Source organism: Charadrius vociferus, unplaced genomic scaffold (genome assembly GCF_000708025.1).
Source record: "Charadrius vociferus isolate BGI_N301 unplaced genomic scaffold, ASM70802v2 scaffold230, whole genome shotgun sequence".
Taxonomy (NCBI): Eukaryota; Metazoa; Chordata; class Aves; order Charadriiformes; family Charadriidae; genus Charadrius; species Charadrius vociferus.
This window is the reverse complement of record NW_009646500.1, coordinates 3,336,650-3,354,571: the sequence shown is the minus strand read 5'-3', so window position 1 is coordinate 3,354,571 and position 17,922 is coordinate 3,336,650. Positions and strand designations below refer to the sequence as shown.

The window sequence follows — 17,922 nt, the reverse complement described above, 5'->3', positions numbered from 1 at the left end:
CCCTCCCAATTCTAGGTTCTTCTGGGCTCCTGAGCTGTCAGTCACCCAAGTATAACACTTGTACACGAGGATGAGTGCATTCATGACAGCTTACCCTGAAAGAGCTGTCTGTCAGTCATCCTCCTCTTAACTTCCTACCTCTAAGCTGGAGCGAAAAGCCCAATTTGGGGGATATAGGCAAACTGTACTTTGAAAATGACCCAGCAGGGAAGGGAAAAGAGGGAAGGAAGTGCTTTTCTGATCCTGGGAGCAATATGTTGGGTCTTCTTTAACCTGCAATGGATTCAGAAATCCCTGCCGTCAGTCTGTTCATCTGCAGCTCATTTGTATATTTTTCTCACTACTGCTTTTCTTGCTCTCTGTTCCCTGAGCAGTAAGTGAAAAATCAGACATGGCAACAGGATTGAAAAAAAAAAAAATCCCCTACTAACCTTTAGGGCAGCTTTCTACTCCTTTGTGCATTAGAGGACTACAAAGGTACATGCAAAATCTGACCATTAATGTAACTGATGTTTTATGAGTAGGGAATCAAGTGCTGGGTTGCCATCTACATTTTTACTTCAAGTTAAAACAGTTGTCATCTGAGTGTCATGAAACACTTTCCCTCTTGAACATCTTTTACCAATTATGAAGGGCATTATAATCACTAATTGATTATCTGACCACCTTTCTGAGGCAGAATAGGAACTAAACAGGCGAGATGGAGAACCAAGGAACAGAAACAAAGTCACTTATACTGGGTATGAGGTGTCCTAAGGAGAAAAGTAAGACACGGAGCCAGAGTTCCATACAGCCTGTTTGCTTTAAATATGACCTGATATTCAAGCCTTTCTTTTTTTTTAATCTCTGAAATACTTGAATATTATTAAAGTCAAAAATCTATTTCTATAATTATATTTTGTGCATGCATATCTATCTATAAATCAGATTTTCTCATGTAAAATAAATCACAGTAATGATTCAAATTAAATAAGTAATTAATTAAGCCCTAGAGTTCTACCTTCTCATTCATGACAAAGTATATCCTCTGGTAAAGCCAGTCTACTGAGATCGACACGATATTCCCCCAGCCGACGTAAAAGAGCGTTAGGTCAGATACATCAGACATATTTGCAGCTCCTTTCACCCAGATGGAATTCCCCTCAGAAAAATAGACAACTTGCTGATAAACATCCACAGAAATTCCTAAAAATAGAAAGATATGTGCACACAGATAATACATGAAATATTTTTCAGTTTTGTAGTTACTTTTTCTACTTGCCTTAAAAAGTATTTTTCAATCTGCAACCCAACATCACCAGAGAACAGTTAACTGGTTTTCTCCTCCACTTCTCATCTTCTTTCAGATAATAAGGAAACTTTCCCATTTGCTATGTAAATGACATTATTATAGACAATTGCCCTTCAGAAAGGTAATCAGACAGAAAGAGGATATGTAACATGCAAACCAACTGACATTGATTGCCTCTCTCCAGGGCAAACAGATGCAATTTGCATGTCCTCACAAAGCACCATTCACTCTAGAATTCAAGCTAGACATTATCTGTGCCACCCCTCTATTATCACAGGGTCTTTAATCAGGGGGAACATTAATTCTCTGACATCTTTGTGGCTCTGTGAACTTCAGTAGATAAACTCAGATTTTCACACTGTCTCCAAGGACCAAATACAGCACCAGTGTAGATAAGAAATATTGCAGTGGAGAGTAATTTGAGATAACACAGTTGTCTGGTGACTTAGGCTACTAAATGCCTCATTATAGAGCTCTGTGCCCCAGACTAGCTAACACACTAGGGGACTCTTCAGCCACTACCTTTTGACACTTTGTATTGTTTAATTCTTAAGTTCAAAACACTTCACTTCCTCATATTCATGTCCGGAAAATACATTCATTAATCACAGGGAAACATCTGCTTTGGCTTGAACATACCTCAATTTAGATACCTACTACGTAAAAGTCCAGCTCTGAAGTAGCTGCCTAGATTCAGTGAAGAAAAGGTTGCACTGGGGAGAACAATTCATGTCTTCCCAAAGCCTGTCATTTCAAATAGGTCAAATCATATCCTGAAAGTTCCTATTTCTCCCCATTGACTATAAAGGGAGGCTAGATACTGTCTCAGGCTAGCTGAGGTGCATTCTGTCCTTGGTGAATGAAGAGGTCTACGTTGCACTTGAAAGAAAAGGTAAGAGCTCGATCTGATTTTACCTGTAATGTTGTGGTGTATAATGTCATTTTGCAGGCACTGGGCTGCTTCAAGGAAATGTTCCATGTATCTCTTCCTTAAAGACTGGTTTCTGGATAGGAAGAGCCACATTGCTTTTTCCTTAACTAACAAAAAGAGAAATTCAGAATTAAAATAAACAACTGCAGCACAGAGAAGAATGTTATGAACTCGGATACATCATTAATAAACATGCATGTACGCATGCACACATATATACATATACATATATATTTTTCCACTAGCAACAACTGACTAAAACATAAAGTCTTTGAGTGTTGGAAGTGGATGGAGTTATTCATTACAGTGCCTTCTGACTGCTCACGCATGTGAATTTCGCACCATTGCTTCCTGTAACAGTACTGAGTCCCTAGTAAGGGAAAGTAAATTGGAACAAATGTGGCCCTGTGGACTCCCGAGGAAACAAAGGCATGAAGACATCCATGTCACTCCAAGATCCAATGGAACTGGGATGTTTAACCATCTTGCGCCTCTTTTAAGAGCCCAGTCAAACTAGAATATTATCCCACAGAGCTGGGCAAGAGCAAAGCAAATATGTTTATTTCATGTATTTATCAGACTGATCAATGGCTTTTTCAAGGAAAAAGTCGTTTTCACAGATAAAGATGGTAATGGGGTAATATTATCTTCTTCAAAGTTGATAAGTTTAAAATATGGGTGTGTTTTTTTAATGAAGTCACAGATTTTAAAGTCAAGATGGAGAGCTTTGGTCACATAAGCTGAGTTTGTGCTTATACAGGCCCAAGTAACTTACATCAAAACCTCTGCAGCAAATCCACACCTTCTGTCTGGGCTGTGCATAGCTCCTGGAAAGATAGCTAGTCTTGCTTCTGAATCTCAGATCCCTGAAAATCTAGCACATCCACTGCTAATCTGATTCACCAGTTAGTTATCTTCATTTTTAAAAGTGGCACATTATTTTGAGTCTGAATTTGGCTAATTTCAGTTTCCAAACAACCCTTCCCTTGTTTTTTCCCCCCTCTAATTTAAACAGATGTCTGCTCTCAGATACCATTTTCTCATATGAGTATCACAAGACTGTGACCGAATGCTGTCTTAATTCATTCCTGGATAATCTGCATAGATTGAGCTGCATGCATTTCTCACAGTCCACGCACCGCGAGCTGTTTCAGTAACGATCTCTCCAGAGCAGATTACAAGAGGCCAATATCACTTCCTTATCTTTTTTCCAGTGACATTTCTTGCAACCTAGCCCAGAGATCAGATTTCTTTCCCTGTCTCTTCTTAGGGCTCAGGTCTACACGGCTCAGTACCTGATGTAGTAACATCATTTCTGAACGTGATACATGAGGAAGGGTTATTCCTGTTCATGTTAGCACAGAGAGAAAGCATGTGCCAGTGCAATTCATGGGAATCAACTGAAGTTTTAAGTAGACCCTTAACTCAGACCAAATTTGTGTGGGCCTATCAGCATCTCAGGTTATTACCATGCTGTGTAGACCAATAATGTCTACAGCTAAAGAACAGGACTCTCTTTGATATGCTATTGACTCCTCAGTGTACATACTCCTTGTCATGCAGTGGTTACAGTCTAAATATTATTCTCTTCTGCCAGGTACGCGGCAGCCCAGCAAATGTGACTTTGTCCCCAGGAAAAGACAGCAATAAGGACTCTGTTACTCTTGTACCTTTGGATTCTGGGGTTGTGATGTTGGCTTCAGCAGGGGGTCCAGCACCAACCTCATTAACCGCCACAATACTGCACCTACAGTAAACCAAAGAGACGGGGTTTGTTTTGCAAGTTTCTTTTGAAAAAATGCTGGAGAAACATTTTATCAAGCAAGGCAGCTGCTACAGAAGTGCCTGACTTTCAGAAAATGCCCATTTAAATATAACACTCTTGGAAATTTATAATAAAAATAAAACCAACCAGAATCTGAATTCCCCAAAGGTGGGACAACAACAGAATCTTCTAAATAAAAATTCAAAATGGGGCTTCAGACTCAGAAGAGCAACTCAATTTCATTTCAAAGGATGATCTGTATTTACAAGTGCAAGGAGAATGCAGGCCTTTGTGTTTAATAAAAACGAAGGAATTTTTCCAGATGCTTAAAGGAACAGAGAAGACTGCTCTGCCATTCCTTGAATTTACTGAAAAGATGCCATAAAAGATTAAAAAATAAAAAACGGCAGCTAAGAAAATGCAACTTGCTGGCCCTATATCAAATTGTTTTTCCTGCCTCCCCATCTGACCTCCACATAGGCAGCCAACCCATCTGTAATAACTCCATTATCCCAAGGAAGGTACCCTTGCTTTTTGGCAAGAACGTAAGTAAACAGCACAATTGTGCAGAAGTGGTACTTAGGCATACCCTGTACTATCTGGGCAAGAAGTGCTACAGCACACTTGGCCATGTTGGTTATCTTTTTTTTTTTTTGTGTACCTGTAAGTGTTGTTTGGGAGGGTGGAGTAGAACTGAAAGCTATGCCCTCTTGAGGATCTCAACAGTTTGTGATTCTCGCTGGTCAGGAGCAAGTTATACCCAACAATCAATCCATTGGGAAAAAGTGGCGGAGACCAACTGACTTCAACAGTGTTTGGACTTGAACTCTGAATATCTTTGATGACAGGAGCTGTCGCAGGAGCTGCAAAAGACAGAAATAACTGACTCTGGGACTGCATTTAAGACATTAATTGTTTTTCTTTTTTTAGGTACATTTTTAGGTTTCATACCTGTTAGTATATTTATACTAGTAAATATGATTAGGCACAGCATAAAAATTCAGCAATGGTTAGCTTTTTTTTAATGTCCAGGAAAATTTCATTCAAAAAGTTAATGTGAGTAATTGTGCACAAAAGTACCCAACGTGCCCACACAATTTTGACTATGTACTTCTCTGTGCATGTTTTCAAAGCCAAAAAGAGGAAGCAGCCCTAAATCTTCTAGTTTAAACAAAACAAAAAAAAAGCCTATAATATTTTAGTTTGCTCTTCTGCAGCTATCCAGCAGACAGCATACACATCATTTTGAAGATTAAACATCAATGTGTTCTGTGAAAGAAACAACAAGGAAAACTAAATGTTTCTGAAATGGTCCTGAAAGATGCAATTAATAGAGTGACTCATTACCTCCAAAAGCGTGTGTCCGGTAACTGGGACTTGATGGAGAATGGAGCTGCAGCTGAGATGTAATGATCCAAACTACTCGAAACATGTACTCTGTGAAGGCTTGAAGGTCTTTGACTGTATATGAAGTTTCAGATACTACCTAGACCAATGCACAGACACAATCTTTTTTTTAATTCCTCCATCTACAGTTACTGTGTAGGGCATTATCAGGGCAAAAGAGGTCTCATACAACAACATACATGTTTCATGATACTAAAGTGCAGGATCCTAAGCTTAAATAAGAAGGAATTCTGAGAGTTGTTTTCACTACAGACTCTGGTTTTCCAGCCTTTCAGAACTTTTTCTCTTCTCTTTGTTTTAGAACATGCTACCAAATCTAAACAAGGAGTGGATGGACTGAAGGATAGATGCAATATAATAATAAATTTGAAGAATAAGGTAAAAACCCTAAAATAATAATGTATTATGGGCAATGTGTTTTAAAATGTCAGTACATATACTACAGATTTAAGGTCCAAAGGGTCCTAGTTCCTTAAAATATTTATGTTCTGAAGTCATTGTTCTCCATTATTTCACCAATGATTAATTCAGAAGAACTTCCTGCTTAGCAAATTATCTTTACCTTTGATTTGTGGCACCAACTTGCCATGCTCTGTAAATTGACCCAATAGAGATGATGGCAAGATAACAAGTGTACATTTGACGCAAAAGAACATAATATGAGAATAACCATACTGAGTCAGAACAAAGGTCTATCTAGCCAAGTATTGCATCTTTGACAAGAACCAAAAAAAATATCTCTAATGAAAGGTATAAAAAAAAGAAAGCCTATAGTGATATTTCTCCCAAATACTCTCGGTCTTGGCATTTTATAAGCATGGCTCAACGTGAAACAATAGCAATGTTCACATTTAGTAGAACCAAATTTTTTCTTCCAGTAATTTGTCCAGTCACTTTTCAAACCCCATTTAGTAATTTAATAATTTTAATATTTAGTAGTTTAAATTTAGTAATTTAACATCCATAGGTGCCCACTTTTCCATGCTACTCCTGATTTTGTACTCTTTTGAGTGTTAACATATTGTTCAATGTTTTTCTAAAATAAAGTGAAAAGCAGAGATGACAAACTCAACCAGTGCCCTGCAAGTACACTAGGAATCCCAAAATGTTTTACCAATTTTATCCAACTGCTAGAAAAAGATAAAGGAACCACTTAATTCACCAGTAAATTACAACCACTTCTGTTTCAAAATCTAGTTGTTATTTTCATTCCTCCCAAGGTTTTTATTATAATTGCACTCTATTAATAAAGTACCTTTCTTTTTTTTTTTTTTCCTCTGAAACAGGACTGGATTATAAATAAAACCAAGAACCTATTTCCTTGCAAAGTAAAAGGAAGTGTCCTTCTTTACCTCTGTGTACCTCCAGTCTCCAGGGAGCCATCTGAACTTCCACTGGATAATATATTTCACCCCAGAGAGGTTAGCTGGCTTCCACCCTAACGTGACATTGTGGCTTCCTATGGTAGATGCAAATGGTGCTCTGGGCTTGTTCAGGTAGTCTGATGGGAAAATACAATATAACAGTAAGAAAAAAAAACTTTCATGGCAGTTTCTGAGCCTTAAGGGTAAAATCCTATTACCCCCCACACCTGAAAGCTGTGAAGCCAATAAAAACACAGAAAAAAATATATTGAAAATGTTGCTGAATAAATCACATGACATTTTAAAGACAGTTTGATAGGTAAGCCTGAGCTGGGCTAAGCTTAATGCGAGCATATGTGACTACAACTCTGAGCTTGGGTAAATGCACTTTTAGTTACAGGCACTCAGTAACATTTTGCTAAATAGAAACCTAGAGAAGGTATGGGAGACTTCTAAAGAGATTTTCAAGAAACTTATTTCAATAGCATTGTATTGGCCCAATCGTTCTCATATAAGTTGCAAGAGCTTTTGGCAATGATTTCAAGGTAGCAGGCAGGTCAAGGATGGGTGCTTGACAAATTATAATCTTAAACAGTTGAGACTGGATTAAAAAAGTCGCTTGTTCATGAAAGGGAGGGAAAACAGTTTTACCATAAGATAGAGTTAACTTCATTGTATTTTTAAAAGAAAAAAGAGAAGAGGTAAATTTCTGATAAATAAAAACACTCAAGGCATTCATTTTTTTCAAAGAAATCCAGATAGTAGAACAAGACTGTAATATTAAAACTGAATTTATCAGACTGTGAATCAGACACAGGACTGTATTCAGACTTACTCTGTGCTTCAACTCCATATGCATCCTCTGCACGGCTACAGCCAAACTTACAGGAAACTGTCTGTGTAGAGTACAGAACTCACTGGTTAGTTTTGTGCAAAGGCAAACTTCCTCCTAGAATTATGGAAACATATTTAAATACCTACAAATCCTGTGGACATTTTGAATACATACAAACCCTGTGGAAATCATTACATTCATTCTAAAAAATAGCAGGTCCACAACCTCACTCCAAAGAGCTTCCCAAGAGCCTTTCCATCATTTCACTGGGCAGTGAAATAGGGTTTTAATCCTTATACACTTTCCCTTTGTGGAAATCACAAATATGTTGCAACATTAAAGTCAGAAATGGACTTCGGGAACAACTGAAGGAAATAATGGTTTTTAACTTGTTAAAATGTTAGTTTCATCCTCTCCCACTTCACATATTTCTTATGAATGAGGCACATTCTTACTTTAGAATCATAGAATCATAGAATGGTTTAGGTTGGAAAGGACCTTGAAGATCATCGAGTTCCAACCTCCCTGCCTTTCCTAATTCCAATGAATTCCAGGCACATTCATACTTCCAGTGAATTTTCAAAATAGTGTAAATGAGTAATTTGTAAGAGCAGCCATGCCTAATTCAGTTAGCAGTTACCCCTTCTGGTACAGTCATGTCTACAAGCTGCAAATACAACAAATACCCCAGGGCAGTGAGTTCTCCACACTCACATCCTAAGAACAGAAAATTCCCAAGAGTTTTCAGTTTAGGTAGGAAACACAGACATAGTGTTACCCTGCTTTATAGTTAGAGAACTTAAGAAGAGGTAGCAACATTTTCCAGGTGCATCTCAGTAGCTTAAAAATTACATGTAAGACTGAGTCTCCTGGAAGGCCAAAACTTTTGAGAAGTGGTGGTTTGAGCTTTTCTAGACATTTATTTAGGCTCGTTTTATTCTGCAAGTTCATTCAACCTATAAAATCTTAAAGTTTGCTTCATACAGCAGCCACCTTTCAAGTGATAATTAACCTTTAAATCATTCAGAAGCAATTCATTATGTTAAATGAGCAAATTTTTTTAATTGCTCTTGCTGATTCTAAGCTATACACTTCCGGCACCCTACGGAAACTGATAAGACATGTTATTTCAGACAACACAGTTGCAGCTGAGGTGGATTTAAAAACTTGCTTAGCAGTATATTCCTATATACGCTATCTCACATCTAAGCATTCAGCGTCAAGTGCAAGAACTTAAAAAGTTTTTTCCAATGTTTCCATATTCAGAGAAATAAAATACTTCCAAATGAATTATAATGACTGTTAGCAGGCAACGATCTGGGTATTAGCAGACATCAGTTATCAACTGTACACTGGAGCTTTCATTTACAACCAAGATTTGTTTAGTTTGTAGGGTATAGTGTCCCCAGATTACATGCTGATTCATAGTGCCTTCTGCTTCATTTAACACAGACATGTCTGACCATTTGGTTTTTGTCATGTCTCTCTTTCTTGTTCTGATCTTTGTCTGAACCATAAATCCAATTTTTGCTTCTGGTAAGAGGATTATTAAAGCTCCTAGCCTTAGAAATTTTGAGGGAAATTTGCCATCTGCTCTGTCTGAAAACAATCCTCATATATTCTCCATCTATCAGAACTGCCCCTGTACGAGCTAGATTCTCCTGACCTTTTTTATGAATATTCCCAGCAAATTCAGTGGTACTCCCATGTTCCCAGGTGAGAGGTAATATCCAAAAGGAGTAATACTGTCAGATTTCAGTCCTGACGTGTAGTCACAGGACAGAGCTGAGCCAATGCCGAAGGAAAAGTTGCACTCTTATTCCCCCTCCTTTCCCCTGCAGACTGCAATGATCTGAACCTTTGCAGGCAGTGACCTGGTGCTCATCTGACCATGTGGGAAGTCAAGTCAGCCAGCTGATCCAGCAGAAAAATAATCCCACAGAAGCCATTGCAGAGTTAGTGAATTTAACTGGCATATTGTGTGGTCAGACCAGGAAAAAAACTAACAACAACAAAAAAACCCACATTAATCTGTGTTTCTACAAAAGCAAGTTGGTTATTTCTTGGACTGTTTCTACACTCCAAAACCATAATTTAGCATATTTGTAAATCTTTGTCATGGTCATAATTTCACAGACTAAAAAGCATTAAAAAAATCAATCCTTTCAATCCAAGTTCCAGCTTGCCAATGAGTTTCTGTCCTACTCGGGATTCCCTCCAACTCCTCCATTGCCTGCTTGAAGTGTGTTGCCCCCATCTGGGTACAACCTTCATACTGAGGTCTCAACAGTCCCAAACACAGTCCTGCAATCGTTTCATCCCCATCCCATCCTACACTCTATGTTCATGCTAAAAGGGCCCCAGAAAGGCACCATCTCTTTAGCAGCATTTTGTTGCCTCATACTTGTCACTGTAAATGCCAGTCCATCTGCAGCACAGACCAGGCACTCCCCATTTGAGGTCTCTCTAAAGAAATACATGTTGCCCTTCACTGAATTGCATTTTACTTCATTTGGACTCTCTACCCAGTCAAGAGTGTGTCTTGCCTTCTAGCTCCCACGCCTTGTTTCCACTTCTTGCCAAGCTGGTGTCATACGAGCCTTAATAAGCATTCTCTCTGGTTCATCTTTGATGGGATTAACGGAAAACTGGATAGAACAAGACGCCCGTGAAAGCCTAGAGCATACTTTAAATAGGTCTGTACTGCATTCCATACTGGTGATGTTGGTCTGCTTTCTCTAAAGCAATATTCTTTGCTACATGGCAGTTTTTAATGCAAACATGTCCTTAGCCACTATGCTGGAAAGAAAGGATTTGGGTACTTAACTCATCCTTCAGTCTTAGGGAGCACAAAACAATTAGACCTGGATTGATAAGTTTGTGTATCTATGTTGTATTTCTTAGCACTATATGGATATAATAATCACCAAAAATCATGATTTTTTTCTATTGATCTGATAGCATTTAACTTACCTCACATGCTCTGGTGTATGTCTTGTTCTGCCAAGAAGCAAATTAATAAAATGTGAGATTAGCATAAATATAATCACAGAGTATTTCAAACAGATAATATCAATTAATTAGAAGTTTCTTACAGTGAAAGTACACTACAAGACCTTATCACTGGCAAATAATGGAAGAAGGAAAGCCTACACTTGAAAAAACAGAAAGTCAACATTAAAATGATGCCAAAGATGAATGAGTTTCAGGTGTTCAAGAGGTCCAGAAAAAAGAGCAGTTTAAAAACTGTCATGGCAGTTGTCCCAAGATCAATGCTAATTCTTATCCATCTGGTTTAGTAAAAGCAAAAATCAATCTAGTAGAGACCATGTCTTTCGTTTAAATCTGCATACAACTCTGAGACAGGCCCCAGTAGAGTAAAATCCTAAACAGCACCAGTTCTTTCTCACTGCCTGAAAAGCTGTGTGAGTGGTTGGACTTGATGAACTGTAAAATGTCCCCACATTTTGACAAACACAATGAAAACTTTTGATGTTACAGGTAACTCGCATAGCATTAAAAAATTATTAGCTTCCTAAGTGAATTTATAAATGCACTGAGGGAAAACATGGACATTACATCTTTTCAAAGAAACACTGCTCTGGTTAGGTTTTCCACATCTGCCATTGGATAAGGTCCTTGATGGACTGGAGATAAGTGCTATAGAGCCAACTCTAAGGCAATACTCACACATTTCAGTGGGCAATTGATTTGCACCGTTGCATTCCAAAACTGACATCCCTGTGTGCACTGCAAAGACATAAAATGACTTTAAAAAGGACTTTGAAAGCACATTTTTAAAGAGAAGGGATACTCCAGAGCTAAGGGTGAGAACAATAGTTCAGTTTCCAGATGCAGTAAAACACTTTGTATGACCAAGTCATTTAGCTCCTTTGTGCCCTGGTTCCTTAGTGATAAAATAGGTATTTACAACACTTAATCTCTGTAACAAAAATATTAAATACACCAAAGATTGTAGGTACTCAGATGTAACAGTAAGGGAGTTATGTTGTATAGTGCCCTTCTGAAAGTAAAATCAAATATAGAACAGAAGAAAAAAAAATCATTCTTAGAGACTGGTTTGTGCAAAACAGTAGATGTTCAACTGCTTGTTCAGGTCTGGTAAAGACTTTGACACCCTCCCATGTACTGAGAACACTAAAAGGACTGCAGGACACCTGAGCAGGCTGTGACTGTCACCTGGGGAGAGTGCTCAGCTTTACGGAGGCCTTGGGAAAGGACTGATGCACAGCTCCAGGGGCAGAAGGAGCCCTGGCTAAGACAGTCCACGTTCAGTCTTGCTCTGGGAACAAGTCAACCAGCCAGCCATGATGTGCGTGGCCAGTGCTCCCTCTCTCCCAGCTTTATTTTACCACTTGTTGCCTGTGGAGAAGTAACAGATACACACTATGCAGCACAGCCAAGCACAGTGGAAAGCCATTCAACACAATCGCCCTGCTCTCCAACAGGAAAGGCACCGGCTTCAAAACCATGAGTTTTCAAAGATATAATAAATATTATGTGTTTGGATTTGATGTTGGACATTTCTTGTTTATTCTGTCCCATCCACTTCTTAATGGTCATGTGCATTTTTCTTTTTCAAGGGAAGCTGAAAGGGAACAACTTTGGAAGCAGGAGACTCTGATATCAAGCATTGCAAAGCCTCATGAAAAAAAAACGGTGAGACTTGATAACACTGAGCAAAGATACACAGTAAGCTAAATAGGCAAGCCAACCTTGCTATCTATTGTCATGACAACACAGCCTTTTATGGTCCCAGTATCATAAATGACCCAGCCTATCGCCAGATACCAGGCGTTGAGAGGCTGCTTCCCACTAGTCTCTAGAAAATATTGATCACCAAATTCTCCTCCGCTCTTCAAAGAATATGTATAACCACCAGCTCGAATTGCATTTGAAATCTGAACTAGGAGAACATCAGCTAAATTCCTCACAAGGATGCTGCTATGGAAAGCTTATGTTAAGCTAAAGAGCCCCCCGCGGTATACACAACCATTTGAAGTCCTATAGAACTCTAAATTGACAGTTGGCATTTTAAGTTTTCTCCCATCAAATCACTGAGAAAACAAAATGCGCTACAAAACTGTACAAAGGTAGCTGAATAAAACAGTCTTGATGATTCGCACTTTGGAGGGAACACTACTTTTGACTCATTTTCTCAAAAATGAATGATTATGAACTTTGTAGCTTACAAATGTGAACATGACTCACAGCAGAGATCCACACCCTTTACGCACTTTCTTTAAACAAAAAAAGGTAGCTGTGTCTTTAAAATTTTGAGCCAAATCTAAACGCACAACCTAATGACTTATGCCAGACAGGCAACTGTGCACATTTACGTGAAGTCTTTGACAATATGATCATTGTACCCATTTTATTCAAATAGCAGTAACATAATCAGTAATTAACAAAGTAAACCATTACTCACTGCTCCAGTGATGTCACTAACATTGCAAACATTAGTAATTCCAAATTCTCCTTCCTATAAAAGAAATACATACATTTTTACAAAGAGTGAAAATGTTTCCCCCAAATTCTTTGTTTAAAATATATTAAAGCATTGGTTTCTTGTAAAACAAATTTACTTTGACCGGTGTTTCCTCATTTGAATAAATTTATTGTTGACACACCAGTAGCTTCTCACTTGAGACTACTTTCAGAGTACCATCAAGCAAAGACATTGGCAGAATCAGCTGTTAATTAAATTATCTCGGGTGGAAATCTGGCTCTTATCTTCTGATTCTGGTTCACTAAGTCAACAACAAATGTTTCATAAATATGTTGGGCATAAATGACAGAGCCAAGTGGCTTTGACCTCCTGGGAGCAGAAAACCTTTCCTTCAAGATAAATGCCTTTTGTCTGGCCTCCTTTTGAAGGGGTTTTACGCAGCCATATGGTGACCGCCCTTCCTCTCCTGCCAAAAGTGATCTTGAGCTAAGGTGCCTATTTTTTCACATCATTCCAAGTGTGCAAAACCAGTCACCACCTGTGGAGTGGAAGTGAAGTCTTAAGTTTTGTCCTGCAAACAGGTTACAGCACCCTTAATAAATCAACTCTCAGGAAGAAATTTTCAGCACATGGGGCTCACTGTGACAGTAGTAAGAATCAAAGGTGTCGCAAAGCAAATGTGAACACAATAGGTAGACTGGAGGCAAAAAATAAGATTTACAGCTCTCAGACTCCAAGATTATATTTTTCTCATCTGAATCCCTTACACAATATGTTCACTGAACATGAATGTGATTTTCCTGTCTTTCAAAGCTAAGAGGAAGAGAAACTTATTTCTTATTCTGAATTAATTTAAGCTTAAATCAAAGGATCCCCATTAAAGTTATCATTGCGTGATAGACTTCTATCAGGGAAGGCAATTAACTCTTTCACTGGTGCAGTTTTAAAGGAACTGTCAGACCAATGTATGAAAAAAAATGGAGCAGGTGATAGTCCTCTGCACTAGGTTTCCACAGTTAGTTAGCCCCAAAGCACAAAATGTCCTTTTTACAGAGCAAAGGTACATGGTCTTCTAAACAACATCAATATTTCAGGCAAATAGAAACAAGCAAGTAACTCCTGAAAGCCTCATACAGAATTGGTGTTTGGACTTGAGATGTTTTGCTTATCTTTGTTGCGCATCAGTAGAAGGAAAAATAATAAATGCCCCTCAACTACTCAAAGGAACACTAAGAAAGCATAAGATTAAGGATCCAACCACTTACTTTAACACTTAAAGAGATATCCACAATTTAAAGCATAGGTGACTTTAAAAAGAAGCTGAAACTAGTTCAGGATAATTGTGCAAGCCGCAGATTCCCAGCCCATTTCTTGTGAATTTACAGTTTTCTTAGGTTTGTATAAGCACAGTCATAGACTAGACAGAAACTGGTAAGTAAAGTGAATAAACTGAAAGAACAAAGGTTTGTCTCCTCCACCCTCCAGGGTCTTCAGCATTCATAGTAATTTCAGGAGCTGTTGCAACATAAGTATGTAAAAAAAGTATAAAAAGAAAACCCATGCAAACTGGTTAATGGGGTTTCTTCCTTACCAGTTCCCACAAATTCAAATGTTAAACATTAGTTCTCAAACTCTGCTTTTACTCAGATACATTCTTTAAAATAATTTTGAAAAAGCTGATATTTAATAGAAAAATCTTACAGTGCTAACAACCGTTTATGTTTCAAAAGATTAAGTACAGTTTTTCAAAACTTACCAGGTTATTTGTACATAAGTTTTGACAATTTTTTGAGAAAGTACAGTACACTGCAGAAATCCATACACAGTAAAAAGCAGCAAGTCTGTTTAGTGGGAGATCCCACAGGCAGGTGTTCCTCATAACTTAAACAATTTCATCCAGCAGTCCGATTCTTTCCTTGACTTGGCCATACGAACTCCTTTTAGTCTAGATGACGGAGACGCGACTATGAAATTTCTGAGTTTCAATTTATTAAATATTTTTAAAATCCTTGTTTACACTCCGTTCCTTCAACAACTTTTCTGCTTCCTGGAGCACTTGTCTTGAAGTTGCACAACATCTATTTCATAGTTTCTTATTAAACCACTGAAACAAAAGAGTTGACCAATGAAAGTCAGCGTATCTCCTTACATAAATATCATTAACGTAAAGAGGAAACTAAGTGCAATGCTTTTAATCAGGTGCTCAAAGCAACACAGAAACAGGAAAAGCGTGAGAGAAAACTAGCCTAATCCTCATTTCTATTATGATTAAGCTATTTCTAAATATTTTCAAGTGGATACAACTAAGAAAATGTGTTTGTGATGATGAATAACCCTGTTAGATCACTACAGTTCATATCAGTCAGTACAGAAATGTTAATTAATTCTCTATTTTAATGACCATTTCCACACCAAAATACCACTCAAAGCAGACCCCTATCTGCCTCCTTCTGATGCAACTTATACACAAACTAACCAGAGCCAATCTGCTAGGGGCTACCTACAGGAGTGGGCAGAATTGTACTAGTAAGTTTGTGCCCATATCATGGAAGAAAATTGAAGGTGATGGATAAATTGTGTATATCTGATTTAAAAAGACGTGAAGAGCCCTACATAAAGTTGGAAACTCACATTAAAGAGGTCAGTGGGAATTCAAGCTTAAGATACATCCAGCTCCCGGTCTGTGGCACATCTCTGTTGTACCACAGAGCTGTCCACAGAGGCATTCTGTGAACTGCAATAGGAAATTAATCCATCTTACACATAAATATATGTATATATAAAAAAAGTTATGTAATTTTTGTGCATGTGTATCATGAAAATAAAATAAAACATGCCATTTTATAAATAACGTAACATTTTAATGATTGGTTTAAGCTGACACATAAAGAGGGGACCCACTTTCCTACCACACCTAAATGCTCCTTCACGTTCCCAAGTCCCACTCAGTTGCCAAGCAAACATTCCTGCAGTCATGTGATAAACCAGGCTGAGAATCTGGTTAACACTAACCCAGCAACAACAGAAGTGAATTGGTTAACATTAACCTGATGCTGTTTTCTCTGATTCAGGCTGCAGCACAGCCCTGTGTGCTGCTGTGCCTGTGCATGGTAGGTGAAAGGAGCTAAAAGCACAGGTGAAAGGAGCTAAAAGCACTGAGATAGGAGCAAAGGATAAGCTGGACTGGAGAAAGCTGGCAGATATTGCCAAGCACATGGCTCGAAGGTGGTCAGAGGAAGGAAAGGCTTTGTGGAGCTGGTTCCTTCCTTTTTTTTTTTTTTCTTCCACTTGTCCTGGGAAGCATCTGGGGGTTCGCTTGTTCATTATTTCAGCCTCCTCACCACTACTCAAGAGAACTCCTAGATGAGAGCAAGACTCATCTAAGGTAAGCTCAGCTTTCAGTTAAGGGCTTTCAGCTACATAGGTGACAGGGAGTTACTGCCGCATTTGTTTGTCACTTCTCCACTCCAGAAGGATGCTGCACCCCCTCCAGCAAAGCTGCTCAAGAGGGAACTCCTTAGTTCCAGCCGAAATAAGCCAGTTTAGTCTGACTGCTTAAATAGTAACTCTTTGCTAATCCAGCTCGTCTTGGCTGAAGAAGCTTCGTCAGAGCTCACATGAGCAGCAAAACTGAAGAGGAAACTGATGACAGACAGCTGTAGGTTACAATTTCTTCATGAGGCAGAGCACTTTGTGCTTTGGATAGAACTTTAGGAGATTTATGACCATCAGTGTTTGGTCTCTAGGTCTATACCAGTAAATTAAATGTACCCATGCCCATAGCCTAGCAGGTGGCAGAGGAAAACTCACATCCACACTTTAAAAATCACTCATACTACAGGAGAAGATGGCCACAACTGAAACACCTATGGGGAATGGCTTCTAGCTTGTACTAACTCCCAGATTGTTCCTGGATATTTTTTGGGTTAGTGCTGATGTGGAACAAAACCAGCCAGGGACAATTCCAACAGTTTAACAGTTGATCTATGTGGTTATTCAGGATTACGAATGCTGCCTGGCATGGTTTTAAATTACTAGCTTAGATGTGGCCCAGGCAAACAACTGTGTCTAAGCTCAATCTTTAAAAAAAAAAAAATATTTAACTATTCAACACTTTTGGGGTTTGTTTTGTTTATTAGGAATCAATGTATTCTTAGGATGTGCCTTGGATCTTGTTTGGGGTGTTACAGGAAGGAGCAGTGGAAGGGGAGAAAGAGGGATCAAGTTAAGATCCTCGTGAGGAATGTAATCAAGATGCATCTGAAAGCCTGAAGAAGTCAGCAGCCACATAAAAATGTTGACATTTGGCTCTTAGGGCAAGGAAATTTGGCTGCTCTCAACATACATGCAACTAACCCTTTCTTTATAACTGGAAAGATTTGCAATTACTGATAGTTCTTGTAAATGAAAATTTGCACATTCATATATGTGTAATACATGCATACCTTGCACAAACGGGCTCTAACCATTACTGCAATATAGATAGTTAATAAAATAATAACATTAAAGGCATTATTCAAAAGAACACCCCGTTTTATGACACATTTTTTCTTAGACTTCTAACACTATTTTCCACAAGGTGTCACTGTAACATCCCATAAACCAGGACCTTCAAAGAAAGCAAGCACTGAACTGTCTCCTTTATGTTTCTTCTAACACATTGTCCAAACAAATACTAGCAGTCACCTAAGCCTTTGGATTTTTCACCTAAATTTCAGAAATTCTTCAGGAAGAGAGTATTTATGGGCTTTAGAAACTGAACTTTAAAAGCAGGGTTTGTAAAATCTGTAAATGAGGGAGTATGTGTTATTTTTAAGGGCATCTCTTCCATAAAACTCTATCCTGGCACCGAACTAGAG

General features: G+C 38.4%; 1 protein-coding gene across 1 annotated transcript in view; it reads right to left on the bottom strand.

The window, feature by feature from the left end:
* ROS1 (ROS proto-oncogene 1 , receptor tyrosine kinase) overlaps positions 1–14,942 on the bottom strand; it is a 73,974-nt gene extending 59,032 nt beyond the window's left edge. Inside the window, exons 1-11 of the mRNA XM_009883348.1 lie at positions 14,820–14,942; positions 13,043–13,096; positions 11,284–11,343; positions 10,567–10,593; positions 7,594–7,654; positions 6,747–6,895; positions 5,335–5,473; positions 4,649–4,850; positions 3,893–3,969; positions 2,207–2,329; positions 1,001–1,185 (exon numbers count right to left, since the gene is read on the bottom strand). Coding sequence (XP_009881650.1) covers positions 1,001–1,185; positions 2,207–2,329; positions 3,893–3,969; positions 4,649–4,850; positions 5,335–5,473; positions 6,747–6,895; positions 7,594–7,654; positions 10,567–10,593; positions 11,284–11,343; positions 13,043–13,096; positions 14,820–14,942 — 1,200 coding nt within the window. The remainder of the gene's footprint in view (positions 1–1,000; positions 1,186–2,206; positions 2,330–3,892; positions 3,970–4,648; positions 4,851–5,334; positions 5,474–6,746; positions 6,896–7,593; positions 7,655–10,566; positions 10,594–11,283; positions 11,344–13,042; positions 13,097–14,819) is intronic.
* Positions 14,943–17,922: the final 2,980 nt, after the last annotated feature.